This window comes from Nelumbo lutea, chromosome 2 (genome assembly GCF_056320005.1).
Source record: "Nelumbo lutea isolate HS-2025 chromosome 2, American lotus-T2T, whole genome shotgun sequence".
NCBI classification, from domain to species: domain Eukaryota; kingdom Viridiplantae; phylum Streptophyta; class Magnoliopsida; order Proteales; family Nelumbonaceae; genus Nelumbo; species Nelumbo lutea.
Genome location: NC_142685.1, coordinates 72,434,385 through 72,450,514, shown reverse-complemented (window position 1 = coordinate 72,450,514; position 16,130 = coordinate 72,434,385). Strand labels below are relative to the sequence as shown.

The window sequence follows — 16,130 nt, the reverse complement described above, 5'->3', positions numbered from 1 at the left end:
CTATTGTGAGTGAAACTTAGGCACAGTTTGGAAGGAGTACAAGTGCAAATTTGTAGAATGCAAAGCCTTATATTTTGTATTATGTTGCATGTATTTGTACTGTACATATTTGCATTTGTACTCTTTCTAAACTGAGCCTTAGGTGTGACCAACAGAACTTAGACCGACCCAGCCCACAACTAATCTCAGTAAATCAGTATTGTAATTTACGAAAAACTTGTTAATAAAATTTTGGTAATTTATCAAAAATTAATGCCAGTAAATTAATATTGGTTAATAATAATAAACTAATAACCTACCAGAAAATTAATGGTTTACCAAAAATCATTAATTTTGTCAATTATAAAACTATAATTTAGGTAATTTTTGAAAATTATTTTAACTTAATAAAATTAATAATTTTCGTAACTTTTGCAAACATTAAATATTTGTTAGTATATTTGTTAGTTATATATAGTGACAAAATATTATTGTCTGTTGATGCATCAAGCAGCCGGGTCAATGGTGGGTGAAAACACTACTTTAAGTTAAGAGAGGGTTTTTCATTTATTTTAGAAAAAAAATAGGTCGGAGGTTGATATGAATCAGTATAACCACTGGTTGAAAACACTTCCATCTCTAAAAGTAACAGTATATTGTGGAGGGATGGAAAGTAACTTAGGCCCCGATTGGTTCACGGGAATAGGGGTCTGGAATCGGAATGGAAATGGGCTATTTCCGATTCTAAGTCCCCATTTGGTTCACGGGAATAGGGGTCTAGAATTGGAATTGGAATGTGTTATTATAATTCCAACTGTTTGGTTGGATGGAATCGGAATACCATTCCTAGTCCTGCTAGAATGACATTCCCCCATTTGAGGGAATGGCCATTTCTTGCCCCTCCTTTGGGAATGAAATCCCATTCCTGCTGATTTCAATTTCCATTCCCATTCCCATTCCTGTCTGAGCCAAACATACTATGGGAATGGGTCATTCCGATTCCAATTCTGGAGGATTTTGATTCTGATTCTGATTCCAATTCCGGTTCCAACTGCAAATCAAACAGATCCTAATCATTCCCATTCCTACCAGAATGGTATTCCTCCAATTTGAGGAAATGACCATTCCCTGCCCCTCCCTTGGGAATGGAATCCCATTCCTATTGATTCTAATTCCCATTCTCATTCCTATCTGAACCAAACAGACTATGGGAATGGACTATTCCAACTCCAATTCAAACTAAAAACCAAACGGACCCTTAGCTCCAAAGTACAAGGGGTGAAAATAGATCAGTATGTAAATCTAAGGAAGGTCTTGGTATTTGACTGAAACTCCAGGGGGTATAAGTAAATTACCCAATTATTTTTCTGTTTCAACATTTCACATCAACACTTTGTGATGTTGTTTCTAAAGCATCAACATTTATTATGAAAACAATGAATTAGAACTTGAAGAACTACTGGAATAAAGAAATCAGTTCTGAGCTTCTCCTTCAAGAGCCGAGTAGTCTATGTGCTGCATAAATCCCAAGACCCACCAGCACAGCAATGACCACTGTTACACCAAGAAAAACCTTGCCTCTCTGCTTGGTTAAGTTCCAAAGCGAAACGCTTGTCCATTGATCTTGCAAAGGGATTCTATTTGTTGTCTTTGGCAGCGTAATATAAAGAGTTTCATCCACAAATCTGGCCTTAATTTCATTCGGTTTACAGTTCTTCAGGATACCAAAATCCTTCTGGAAACGGTTTGGTCTGTAATTCTCAGCTAGACGTTCTACACTGATACTCAGCTTGCCACGATTGTTGAACTCAACACTTAGCTGCTCCTTTCTAAAATCTATTTAAAATAAGAGAAGATAAATGATGAGTCTAAAAAGATGAGTTTTCTGTTTTTTTTTTTTTTTTTTCTTTTCTTTTGGTACTAGATGGTGGAGTCATGGGTGAGAATTCGCATCTGCTGCAACTGTGGTCGCATGTGATTTCAATAACGTTCAGAACCAACTGATGGTGGTGCAATGGGTAGGTTATCTGGTTATTTGTAGCAGAGACTTGGGAGCAAATCCCACAGCCACTGGGGTTGGGATGTTGGGGTCTAGTGGGTTTAGAGATGGGTTACCCCCACCCCGAGTCCACTCCCTACCGAGCGCTCTTCACATCAGCCTCATACCATATCCTGACTGCACATCGAAAACATCTCTAATACTTGTATTTATTATTCATAGGAAGATGTTTCAATAAAAGGTGGGATGTCGTTGTAAGGTCAGTGTGAATAGCACATTGTGAGTAGCATATCCCAATTTCCCCCAACCCCCACCCCTTTGTATGGTATTGTAGTCACATGAAGTCAAAAAGATAAAATAAGATATGACATACCAGCATTTTAAATAAACTCAAGACATTACATTAACTTATTTATTTTTTCAAGAACTACTGGTGTATTCATTTTGTATTGGGAAACGCATGTGACCACGGTTGCAGCAGATTTTTCTTCATGTGTGTGTGGACAGAGGATAGGGAAAGGTGCATGTGAGGTCCACTGGCCATGGAGAGCAAATACTACCAAACCATAACTAATGGGTGCATTTTTTTTAGGTATTCGATGTTATGTACCATCAATAATTTCCCCTTGACTCCTTTTTATTTCAAAGTGTTGATTGGGGGATTTGATTTCACATCAAGGGGTGCAATCCATTTTCGAATTTCAGCTACATTGGTTTGGGTATGGGCTCAGGCCCATTGAAAATTTAATAAATATACCCAAATCAGTAGATGACCCAATAGTTGAGATGGTCAAATACTATCCCTCCCTTGTAATGTGTGTAATGTAAAGAGAGAGAGAGAGAGAGAGATTGCAAATAAATGAGGTTTGAAAATGTACCAGGGAGATGAAGGACAAGAGTTTCATTTCCTTCCTCATTGATCACCCAACCAAAAGAGGGTTCGAAGTCTTGGGATGAGCTTGCTTCAGGTCTACCTTGAACCTTGGCATCCATTAGAGAGGCTTGTTTTTGTTCTTTCTTCTTCTGGCTGAAAGTGTAAGTGTTTGAATGATGGAAAGGAAGAGGACTACTCCCACGACTTTATACATGTACCTATACTACCTTCTTGGGTTTCCTTTCAAATAGAGTTATTCCTTTTTTGCCTTTTTGGGTCTGAGATGTTTTTCTCTGTCTGCCTGTAGGATATATCCTTAACTCGTGCAGAGATGATCGCAGGACGAAGGCAAACCGAAGTTGGTTCCTGTAATTTAGGTATCTAAACATCCATCAAACATGTGAAACTTACTTTCACATTCCCAAATTACCCTCTTTGTATGTGGCAAGTTTCTGCTCATTTCCCGCATAAACATATAAAGCTCAAGACTCTAAGCTCTAAAGAAAAGATATCTTTTTCTAGGAACACAATTAGGGGGTATTTCAGTATGATATTGTGTGTCTGTCATGCAATTTTATCATAGAAAACTGCGATATTGTTGTAGATTTTGAAAAGAAAAATATTTTTATTGATTTTAATTAAATTATATTTTTATTAATTTGTAAGAATTAACAAATAAAATACTTTTTGCTAAGTATGTTAACAATTTTTTATTGTTTTCAATTATGTTATTTTTTATTAATTATTTGAATTTATTTTTTATAAAATAAATTCTACTAATTCTAAAGTAAGTTAATAAAACTAAGTTATTCCCTTATTTATATTTTTTATTATTTTTTCATTTTTAATATTTTCTCAAATAAATATTATTTTTAATATATTAAATTTTTTGTTATTTTTAGTGATTTTTTCTTATTTTAGAAGTTAATTAAAAATAAGTTTCTATTTTTTTTGTTATTTTCGGATTTTTATAAACTTTCCCTTATTTTATGGACTTTTCCTATTAATTAATAAAATTGTTAATATTTTTTCCGTCTTATCCCCTTGAATTTTTTATTTTTTATATTTTCTAATTACTAAAATAATTTTTAGTGAAAAATTCTCTTATTTAAATTTTTAGTTTTCAAATTTACATAACTAGTTGAATTGATCAAATCAGATCGATTTAGCTCAATATGAATTGGTAATTGAAACTAGCAAGTTGGATGGTTTTTAGGTATTCAAATAACAAAACCCATTAACCTCGTCTTCTTGATGCTTAAAGATTTTTGGGCCCTCAGTTCACTTGTTTCTTTGGAATTCTTTTTCTCCTAGAAAATTACAAGCAAAGTTGGGGAAACAATCTAATCCATTTGATCTACCATTCTGACAATATGGAGACAATTCATGTTCGTAGAAAGTACTTTAAGAAAATTAGTAGTTAAATTTTCACAATATTTATAGAAATGTTTTTTTAGTTAAAATTTAACAAAATTTTCTTGAAAATATAATAGAAAAATATTTTATTCAAAATTTAATTAATATTTTAACAAAACAAGTTAATTAATAGTGAAATTAATAATGTTTCTAATATTAATTTTCAAGACATATTTTCTAAAAAATTATTTAGCAAATTTGGAAAACCAAACCGAATCAATCATAGGGATGGCAATTTTCCCCCATTAAACCGAGTTCTTATCCCATCCCCAATGTGGTGGATTTTTGCCAAGAATGGCAATAGGGCAGATTTGAGGTTAGGCACCCCATCTCCACCCCTTCCTCGTAGCCAAAATCCCCTACACCATCCCGTCACTGTCCCACCCCATCCCTAGTGGCAGAGTGGGTTTGAAGTAGGGCACCCTCCCCACTAGGAATAGGGGATCCCCAAATTTTTCTCACCCTAAGGCAATCACTTAAAAATACATTAAAATTTGGGTGTAGTTTAGAAATGAGATTGTAGGAATTTTGGGAGTACTTTTGAAATGAGGTTATTAGATCCTAGGGTTTTGGAAATTTAAGGGGATTCAAGGTTAATTTAGAAATTAATATTAAATTTAGGGATATTTTAATAACTTACCATTGGGTTTGGGGAATTATATGCAAACTTTGTCCCCACCCTATTCCTGATTTGAGGTAAAGATATTTTCCCCATCCCAGCCTGTCTAAGATTGGGTTGGGAAAACCTACCCCATTTGGGGTGGGGTGGAGCAGGGCAAGGCCTTGGTTTTACGGGGAAAGTTGCCATCCCTAATTTTCCTTGATCTTAAATGGGGATGGGGTTGGGGTATAACTCCTCAAACCCGTTCTGAACCTAGTGGTACTCCTAGGTTTATTCTTAATTTCTAAAACGTCCCTAAGTTTCCCTCGAATTACCATAACCTTAGAATCCCAAAATCTTACTTCTAAAATATTCCTAAATTCTCATAGTTTCATTTTAAAAATACTCAAAAATTCCTATTATCCCATTACCAAAATACCCCTAAATTTGATGTACTTTTAGGTGGTTGCTTCGGGGTGGAAAAATTTGGGGATTCCCTATTGGTGCTTTGCCCCGAACCCACACTATTTCCAGAGAGAGAGAGAGAGAGAGATTTTATTAAAATATTATTTATAATTATAATAAGATTTTTAATTAATTATTAAAATTTTTGCTTTTTTTTTATTATTTGTCTTATTGTATTATCTATTTTTCTCTTATTAATATTTTAGGTTTTTTACTCATCTTATTTCAATATTTGTTTTGACCTAAAATATTATTTTCAAAAAAAGTTAACTTAAACATTAATATTTCAATGCATTGATGAAGAACAAAAATTATGTATGTATTTGGAAGGTGGAGATAAATAGAGATAGGAATAGAGAGAGCTAGAGACGTTAGAATCAGATAGTTTATTGGGCATTTGATACAAACTAGGAGATGCTTGAGGAGATAGTTTAGGAGAAATTTTAGGAGGAGGAGATGATTTAGGTGATTAGGAATGTGTGCGCGAGAAAGAGAGAGAGAGAGAGTTTAAGAAGATTTCTAAGATTTGATTTGAATTGTTGAGAGGGAGGATGACATGGCCCAGAGAGCTCCTTACAACACATCTCAACCACACATCGAGAACATCTTTTGTACTTATATGTTTTTATTCATGGGAGATGTTCTAAATAAGCAATGGGATGTATAGTGAGATCAATGTGATGTGCATTTTGTGAGGAGCAAATCCTGATTCGATTGGAAAGGGGAAAGGAGAGAAAGTTGAGGAAGCAAGAAAGGGGATTTAAAGAAAGGAGAGTCAAGTTGATGTGGATTGCTTTGCTTATATATAGTATAGATCCCATGTATGTCAATTTTTGTAATGAATAGATCAATTCTATTTAATCATATAAAACTAACCTAGATATATATCATACAAAAACATTGACAAACACACAATATTATAAATGTAGGCTATGTTTATGCGTTTTATTTTCTAAATGTCTATCTATTCTTACTACAAAAGTATGAATCCAGTAACATTTTTTGGCTTTTATCATTTTTCTGATTTTTTTTACCTAGAATACCACTGATTTGTTTTTCTATTCATAATGATGCTTTCTACCATTCACATAAAAATAATTTAAGAGCAGCACTATATTTATCTTTAAACGATTATTATCATCCATGCATTAGTCCAACTCTATAAGGGTCAGCTACATAAATCATCTTTCACCAATTTGTTATATTTAAAGCATTATATTGTTCCTTGAATATATTTTATAACCAGACCCTTTTATGATGACTAAAAGCCTTGCATAAACATGATACCTTTGTCTTAAATTAATTTAAAACTTTGACTGATTTTCTTTTCTTTTCCCCCTCAACTTTTGTGCTTAATTCTCTCTTGTTTTACACAGCTTTAGATAACCCTTAACAAACCAGAAATCTTCTAGGTGGCATATTCTGATTTTAGGGAGGGGTCTTCTAGATAAAACTTCAGACAAAGCTTAAGCCATTAAGTGAGGTCTTTGAATAGGATTTTGTTTTCTAGCATGCACCCTCATGTGAAAGCCCATTGGGCTTGAAGCATGGACAAACACAGGCCTACTCATACCTTGTTCTGAAATTTAATTAATTATAATATAATGGGAGTAATGAGGATCGAACACTAGACTATTTGGCCAAATAAGCTCTGATACCATCTCAAGGAACCATTAAACCTAAAATCTTAAATTGTTAAGTGAGGTCTTTTAATAGGTTTTTATTCTCTAATACTTTGACTATAATATGTACTACAAGCACAATAAAAGATGGTTACAGGTTAGTATGTACAATTACGTAAGCTGGGGAAAACAGCATTAGCTTCTCATATACAAAGCAAAAATGGGGCAGTAGATAGTGGTTTGGTGAAAATGTTGGTCGTCTAATCCTGTGACCGAATAAAACACACCTAAAGACTGTTGACTTGAACATGTTCTTGCACAAAATGGTAGTCCAACTCAATAATGCTTGCTGCGAGCATGAAAAATAGGGTTCGATGTCAGAAATGTTGCTCCCAAATTATCACACCAAAGAGTGGGAGCATTGCATCTACATGAGTTCAGTTCAAGGTTCAAAATATTGATACGTTTGATATGCTGGTAGGGGCATATCAGGCATTTCGATACTTATTTTTTTACTTTTTTTTTTGTTTTTTTTTTCAAAACTCGTTCAGGGGAGCCGGTCTAGGACCCCTCCATCCCCTAAACCGGTCAGACCCCCGATACACCCACTGTAGGGGCGTATCAGAAGGGTCCTAGAATGATACGTATCGGCCAATACGGGCCGATACGTAACGATACTTTGAACCTTGGTTCAGTTGTTGCAATCATGAGAGAGCGCTATACGTAACAATACGTATCGGCCGCCGGGGATAAAATTTGTTCTCCATCCCTGATCCCCAACAGGGATGGGTTCCCCACAGGGACTCAAATCCTCAATTTTTTTTAAATAACAGTATTTATTTGAAAAATAATACTTAAAATAAATAAAAATTTTAAATTATAAATATTTTTTATGTATATTTTGATATATAGTATAAATAATATAATAATATATATTTAACATATAATATAAATAATATAATAATATATATACATAATCGGGGTTGGGGTGGGGTGGGGTGGGGACCTCAATCCCTATTGTTGACCCCATTGGGTCAGGGAAGTCGGGTCCCCATCGGGGATGGGGAAAATTGCCATCCCTACGAGTATGTCTTTGAACTTTGAACCCTTTTGCAATTTCTAGTAATCCAGTGAATGACTATTCTTCACCAATCACCAACCTTCCTTTCAAGCTCGAGTAAGAGTTTTCCATTCCCTATTTGTGCAAGGACCCAAATCGCGGACAAGAAAATCCCTTGTAAGTCACAAAATTGTTGAAGAAAATCCCTTATATACGTTTGGGCACTCAAATCGTTGAAAAATTCAAACAATTTTTGATAAGGTGATGAAGAACAAAATTCTACTAGGTTGATTGTTTGAGGACAAAACGGAAAAAAAAAAGAAGAGAAAGAGAGGGTACCTTACTCACATCCCCTGAACTTTCTGACACAGTTGCAAGTAAACTGGTTCTGTTAGAATCTTCGAACAAGACACAAAAATGTCTAAAATATCCATGCAATTACTATTGAGGTTGGTTTCTACAAGAAAAAAATGGACCTTTATATATAATAAAAAATAGAGAATTTAAAGTTGCATCTTTACATTTGAATGATTGATATGAAGGGAAAATTTGAAAAACAAATCAATTTCAGAAAAGATATTGAAGGGTTTAGCTGGCGGTTCATATGAGGAGAAAATTTGAAAAATAAATATTTTGGTCAAAAGTAACTTCATGGGTGTTTTGGATATTTTTATGCCTCTTTTTTAGAGGATTCTAACAAAGGGGGTCTACTTTTACTATGTTAGAAAGTTTAGAGGAGGTTATTGCAATTACCAAACTTTAGGGGAGGTTTCAAAAATGTATCCAAATTCTTATAGAACTTCGTGCTAAGAAATTTCCCTCTAACTTTCTCTATTTTTTTTTCTTATTTTCTACCAAACGAAACACAACTTTCCTTGCATCATTTCAAGCATGGTTTTAAAAAATGAGTCGAAAACAGAACTGTTCTCGCCACTAGTTTTCGGGTTGATGGTTCAACCGTTTGGATCGTTGACTAATCCAACGATTTTTAAAATAAAAAATGGCCAAAAACCATTAAACGGGTCAACAGGTCAATGGTTCGACTGCCCGGGTCAATGGATCATTGACTAATCCAATGATTTTTAGCCAAAGACTAGCTTTGGGATAAAACGGAACCGGCTGCATAGATGGTTCCTGGGCCAAACAGTCCAACTGTCTGGATCAACGGCGGTTCAAAAACCATGGCTTCAAGTATAACATATATACTCAAAGTTTTTGTGTTTTCCTTTCTTTTCACAAGTTTGCTCTCATTTCACATTAACAATGAAGCTAATATCTTGGATTACAGTAGTTGAATTACAAATAGGGTTTTTTCCCGATCCCCTAAGAAGATATAAGTTTATTAACTACGTAAATTCCAAGAGGCAGCATGGCTACAATTAACCAATTCTAAGTTGGTTAATGGTGTTGGATTAAAGTGTCATTTTCTCGAAATTCAGGTATTGCAATGGCACATTTTAAAGCTTTGAGTACTAAAATGAGACTATCCCAAAGTACAAGGTCCTAATATGCAATTTACCCTAGTTTTTATTGAAAGAATGCGAGTTTATTATTGCAAAAAAAAAAAAAGATTATGGGAGTACTTGGACTCCAAAATCATGGACTTTGAAATGTTTGTTGCATGCATGTGGATCATGTATAGAAGCTTGAAGTAAAATAATGGCAATGGTATAACAAGGCCTCATTCTTTTACATTGTGGAAGAGGTTGGGGGGTTAGTTATGGGTGGATTCGAGCTAGGCCGAACCGTATTCGATCTCATCTTGCCAAGGTAACAAGGCTTGAGCTCGAGCTCGAGTCAAGTCAAAAGCTCGTAAATTCGAGCTTGGCAAGCCTTGAGAAAAAATATTTTATAATTAGTTATTATATATATATATTATTTTCTATAATAATAATAATAATATTATTATTATTATTATTATTATTATTATTATTATTATTATATGTATGTATGTATCTATTCGAGCCGAGCTTTATTAGGCTTGAGCTCGGTTCGATTAATAAACGAGCCTAAGGTATTAAATATCGACATGGGCCGATACGTGTCGGTGCTTTTTTTTATATATTTCACTTTTTTTTTTGAAATCGGTTCAGAGGGGCCAATTTAAGGCTCGGCTACCCTTTGAACCAATGGCTGACCCGATACAACCTTTGTAGGGGCATATCGGGAAGCCACCTGCACAATACGTATTGGCCGATATGAACCGATACGTATCAATACTTTGAACCTTCAACTAGCCTGTAAATTGGACTTGACTCAGTTCGAACAAACTGAGCTCGAATAGCTCGTAAAGAACTTGGCTCATGACCAACCCTAAGTTTGGTATTTTAGACCAATTCTATGGGCGAGTGTTACCCTTCTCCCGGATGGGTAAATTTCCCATGAAGGGGGAAAATCGGCCAAACTATTGTGAGATTAAAATGCCCCTTCCAAACTATTCTTTTGAAGAATTATCTCACTTATCATCCAACTAGCATTTTCTAATATAAGAACACGGATAAATATATTTTTCCGGCTAAAGCTTGTTCGAGTAAATACATTTACGGGAGAATATATATACCCAGCAAAAGAACAATATCTAATTTAAAGATTCCTTAAGCATCAATTTAGCAACTCTACATATCATCCAACTTTGGAGAGAAAGTGATTTAAGCATAGATGATCATGAAAGGGGAGAGGTCTTAAGCAAAGCTCTCACATATACAAAGTTGTGAAATCAACAAATTCAACACATAATTATCTTGGTGACTGTTCTGGAAACTAGAGAGAGCTGGAAGTAGACTTTTAGAAATTTAGGAATTTGGACAAAATTGTTTGAGAACTTTTCTACTGTAATAAAATTTTTACATTCATGTTTTTCATTGTTTTAATTTTGACATGAAATCCCAAATTTTTGGGTGAAATAAGTATCAAATTTTCATTCGACAAAGTTCCCTTAAAATCATGATGGAAACATTCAGAAGAGAATGACAGTGGCAAGATGCGTAGTAATAGGCTTATAGGCCCACCCACGGAGAGGAGAGGATGACACATCTCAAGAAATAATCTAAAAATTATGTATGTAAACAGTGCAATGCCATTAACTCCTCATAAGCTGAGCTCTAAACAATCAATCGAGGCCTGATAAGACTTATTTAGTTGGGTATCAATCATGTTATCATTTTGTCTGATGCGAACGAGATCCTGCAGAAACTCAAGGAAACCAGAATAGACACAAGGGGGAATGAACAGGCGCTGATTGAGCATGTCAAATTCAATTTCTTTTTTGTGAAAATTAAAATTATGTATGCAAACAGGAATGATGTAGGCCCAACTCACGATATAGTAAAAAGGGCCAATGTAAATAGATCTTACATTCTAACCACTAGACCCCTCCCCCCGAGACACAGCTCATACCTCAACATGAGGGGTCTTCTTTTGTATCCTTAGCTTTTTTTCTGTGCAATGGATCTTTTTGCTTACAAAAGAAAAAAAATGATAATATAAAAAGCTAGGTAATTAAGGCTCTGTTTGTTAAGCTTTATAAGAAGTAACCTAAAAAGCTTCGCAAGTAATGCTCTATTTGGTTAAGTATGTGATTTTGAATTTTGGGGTGTGAAAGAATTTAGCCAAAAAGATGTTTTGAGCATTTGGCAAGAGTTGCTTTTAATAAAAATACTATAGTCATAATCCAAAGCACTTCTAGCCCCAAAGCACGAGCCAAATTGGGGTTTTGTTCTTTTGGGCTTTAAAAGCACAAACCCAAAAGCCTGTCCAAACACAACCAAAGAAAATTTGAGAGAATCACCTATTGTCACTACCCTTTTGCTCTACCCACCCCACGCCAAACCTAGATATAGAACCTAAGCTCAAGCCCATAAATTTCCTGAACAACTCAGGGAGCTATCTCATCCTTTCAAGGTTTCTATGCTTCAAACATGGGACAAGTAGAAAGCTATGAGGACCCTAAAGCCCTCCACATGGACCTCCCGCCCTAAACCCTAGTTTTAAAAAAAGCAAAAGTAAATAAATGAATAAATAAATAGAACCTTTATATTCACTACAATCCAAAAAACATTCCCTTGGGGTTAGGGCCTTTGCTTTGAGCCTTTGACAGGAACTTTGCCTTAAAAAGAGAATCAAATTGATGCAACACACTACCTGAAGAAGGGGATCTTGTACCTACAAAGACACTACCTGGGTCAATTAATTCATGATGAACAATCCAATTTAGAGCTATAAATGTATGGGATCAATTTTAGATAAGGGTATTATCTGTCAAGTGGTTTATGAGGCTCAGTTTGTAAGGAGTACAAATGCAAATATGTAGAGTGTCAAACCTTGTATTTTACATTGCTCAATTTGGAAGGAATACAAATGCAAATATGTAGAGTGCAAAACCTTATATTTTATATTAGTTTGTATGTATTTGTACTGTACATATTTACATTTATACTTGTACTCTTTCCAAACTGAGCTTGATGAACAGTCTAATTTAGAGCGTCTCGCATCAATTTTAGATAAGGGTGTTATCCGTAACCAATCTGATGAGAATAAGATATATCTGAACTTGATCTGATATCCCTTAGATATGCAAAATAAAGTGTCATTTATTGAAACACCCTGTATAGCTTTATGGATTTACTAAAACTTACTTTATGGTTTGTGTTTTACTAAATTAACACCCTTATAATTTGCAACTGTTTATTTAATCAATCTTCCAATTAGATCACAGTGGAAAATGATAATTTTGATCCTAATGTCTATTTGAATAAATTAATCAAAGAAAATAAAAATGAAAAATACCAGCTTTACCCCTAATAAGACATCAACCATTATTCCATTTGGCTCTACTTGGTCAATTTTGTTTTCTGTATGAAGAAATCTTAGGGGTACTTCTAGAATAAACAATTATGGGCCAATGCCCTTGGATATTTTCCACTTATTTAGGTGATCATGTTACTATTTATAGATGACAAAACACACACATCTTAGTGAAAGGTCAATTTAGTATATAGATTGCAAACTATAGGGGTGTTTTAGTAAATTGATAACTATATATATATATGTAGGATAGGTTCAAGTAAATCTGTGAAACTATAGGGGTGTTCTAGTAAATGATCATAAAATGAAAATGAAGATTTGATTCAACCAAAATGTCAACAAATTTATATAAAATTGCCATAAACTTACAAAATTAATTATAAGATAATAATATATACTATAAAAGAAAAAGCTCCTGCTTGATTCGCAATCAGAATCAAAATCAAGTAGAATCGAAATGGTCTATTCTCATAGTATGTTTAATTCAAGTAGGAATCATAATCGGAATTAAAATAAGCTGAAATATGATTTCATTCCCAAGGAAGGGGACCCTCAAATGAGGGAATGCCATTCTAGCAGAAATGGGAATAGAATTCCAGTTCCACTCAACCAAACAGTTAGAATCGGAGTGGGTCATTCCAATTCCGATCCAGACCCCTATTCTGAGAACCAAACGGGTAAGTTTATCTAAATTCCAAATTCCACTTATTTCTACAGAATTTCAGAATTTTATTACTAAAAAAAATGAAACTTGATCCTAATGGGTGGATGTGTGTGTGTGTCACTTCTGTAGGTGTGTGTGTGTCAATCTGACTTAAATGAATTGCTTCCTTCCCTGTAGCTAAAGTGTTTGGATGTTCACTTCTGTATAAAAAATACCAAAGGATTCAGCTTATTAGGGACCAAAATAAAAGGAGAAAACACATCTTGGATCGAAATCCAATGTAATAGAATTTACATAAAGATGAAGCAGAAATAATATGTGATCCACTCAGCTCTTCAAGCGGACCCAAGTGTATATATCACATAAACCACAAAGGCCAACAGCACTACAAGAGCCGCAACCAAGTTGGCGATCATGTGTCTATGCTCCTCCACTCCCATAAGCGGCTGATGACGACCACTCTCAGCAGCAGCACCACCACCACCGCCACTACCAGTCACTTTTTCAGCTTTCGGTGCTCTTGCTTCATGGGCAACCTTCCTATTGTCAGATGATGGCCCAGAACCCCCTTCTTTCTCACTAGTCTTCCCATTCTCCTTCAGCCTTTTATGATCATCAGCTTTGGCTGCTGTAGCAGCTTCTTCATGAATATGACCTTTATGCTTGTCCAGCCCTGGCTCTTCTGCTGGTTTATAAGCAATTCTCGGTGATTCTGAGGGGCTTGGTTTTGGCTGTTTTTTGGGTTCTGGCTCGGTTACTGGCTTATGACTTGATTGTTCTTCTTGGGAGGTTGATTTGGGCAGCGTTTTGTGTTCTGGCTCTTTTGCTGGTTCAGTAGTACTCGTCAATGATTCTGGGAGGCTTCGTCTAGGCTTTATTCTGAGTTCTGGCTCGGCTGCAGGCTTATGACTTGATGGTTCTTGGGGAGTTGGTTTAGGCTGTTCTCTGGGTTCTTCCTGGGAGGTTGGTTTAGGCTGCTTTTTGGGTTGTGGCTCTTTTGCTGGTTTATAAGTACTCGCCACTGATTCTTGGGGGGCGCTTGGTCTAGGCCTTATTCTGAGTTCTGGCTCGGCTGCAGGTTTATGACTTGATGGTTCTTCCTGGGGGGTTGGCTTTGGCTGTTTTCTGTGTTCAGGCTCGATTGCAGGCTTATGACTTAATGATTCTTCTGGGGAGGTTGGTTGAGGCTGTTTTCTGGGTTCTGGCTCGACTGTGGATTTATGGCTGGGCTGTTCTTCTGGTGTTGGTTTAATCTGCTCTTGTGGCTTGGCTGGAGTCAATGTCGTCTTCGGAATTATGATGGAAAGTTTGAGGGAATCGAACTTTGCATTGATGCCACTGGCAATGCAATTTTCAGGAAGACGAAGCTCCTTGCTGAAGCGACTCCATTTGTTGTCTCCCAGCTGCCGCTCTCCGGTGATCTTCAGGTTTCCATGGCCATCGAGTTCGACTTTTAATTGATCCTTTGTGAAACCTGCAAGAGCAAGAGATGAATCGTGTGGCTCAGTTGATAAACAAAGTAGGAAAGAAACTCTTGAATCTTGATGCATAAGAATAGTTTCAGTAAGAATTGTTTTCTCTTTGACTGGTTCCATGAATGGATCCATTTCCACCATCTCTGAATCTGGGGTTTAATTGATTGATTTGACCCACTAAGCAATTAATTAAGATCACTCAAACCAGTTAACCAATTGCTTGAGTTTGTCTTCGACTCAATTCCCAGTTCAATCGAACCCGGGTAGATCCAAACCCGACCTGATAAAAATGTGGAGAAGGAGAACCAGTTCCAAACTAGACCCTATTTGGATATGTAATCGGGACTATTGGGTTTGATCCGATAAGAAAAACCTGCAGTTAACCCAATCAATCGATATATATATATATATATATATATATATATATATATATATATATATATATATATATATAATTATTTATAATATAGCTACTTTATTATATTAACTCCATACAAGAAAAAAGAAAAGAGAGAGAGAAACCTGGAAGATATACATCGTATTGTTTAGATTTATCAACTTCTTTGGATTCTATCAGGGGCTGGAAATCTTTGTACACGCGAGGGGCAGAAGTTTGTGACCTTCTGTTCATTGTTGGAGCTCTAATTTCTTTACTTGTCTCTTTTTATTTTCTTGTATTAATTGAGCATCAATGATCAAGGTGTACAATGAAAAGGAAAGCTCCTGTGCGTGGGTTTTATAAGGGTAGATGGAATGGAACAGTGTGGAGTTCCTTCCATATGAAAGTATTCTTTTTGGTTGCTTGGGGTTTATGCCGTTTGAAGGTTTTATTTTATCATATTGAGATTGTGCTTCATGCAGAGGTCAAGAAGATTCTTGTTTCCCTTCCACTCTTCAAAGAGTGTGTGCTGGTTGGATGTGCTTAAGCCTTCAAGATTCCCAGATGAAATGTTTTTCTTGGAGCCCTATACTATTTTTGGGGGTAAATTGCAGAGAATTCTTCTGAAGTTTGGTATTTGCAATCACCTCTCTTTAAATGTTACAGTTACAAGTAGACCTCTTTTGTTATAGTCCCTTAATAAGAGTACGAAAATGCTTAAAATTCCCATGAAGTTACTATTGAGGCTGGTCGGTTTCTACGGAAAACAATACAAATTTTATGAACAGCAAAA

General features: G+C 35.4%; 1 protein-coding gene and 1 long non-coding RNA gene across 2 annotated transcripts; both read right to left on the bottom strand.

The window, feature by feature from the left end:
• Positions 1-1,320: 1,320 nt before the first annotated feature.
• LOC148871493 (uncharacterized) lies at positions 1,321-3,030 on the bottom strand. Its single transcript, XR_016108064.1, has 2 exons — positions 2,857-3,030; positions 1,321-1,815 (listed from the first exon to the last, which is right to left on the bottom strand). It is a non-coding gene; the product is annotated as an uncharacterized LOC148871493 (long non-coding RNA).
• A 10,661-nt stretch (positions 3,031-13,691) lies between these two features.
• LOC148871492 (uncharacterized) lies at positions 13,692-15,662 on the bottom strand. Its single transcript, XM_088972649.1, has 2 exons — positions 15,481-15,662; positions 13,692-14,957 (listed from the first exon to the last, which is right to left on the bottom strand). Exons 1-2 carry the CDS (start codon positions 15,587-15,589, stop codon positions 13,819-13,821), a joined length of 1,248 nt encoding a protein of 415 aa, XP_088828775.1. The 5' UTR covers positions 15,590-15,662; the 3' UTR covers positions 13,692-13,818.
• Between the last annotated feature and the right edge of the window lie 468 nt (positions 15,663-16,130).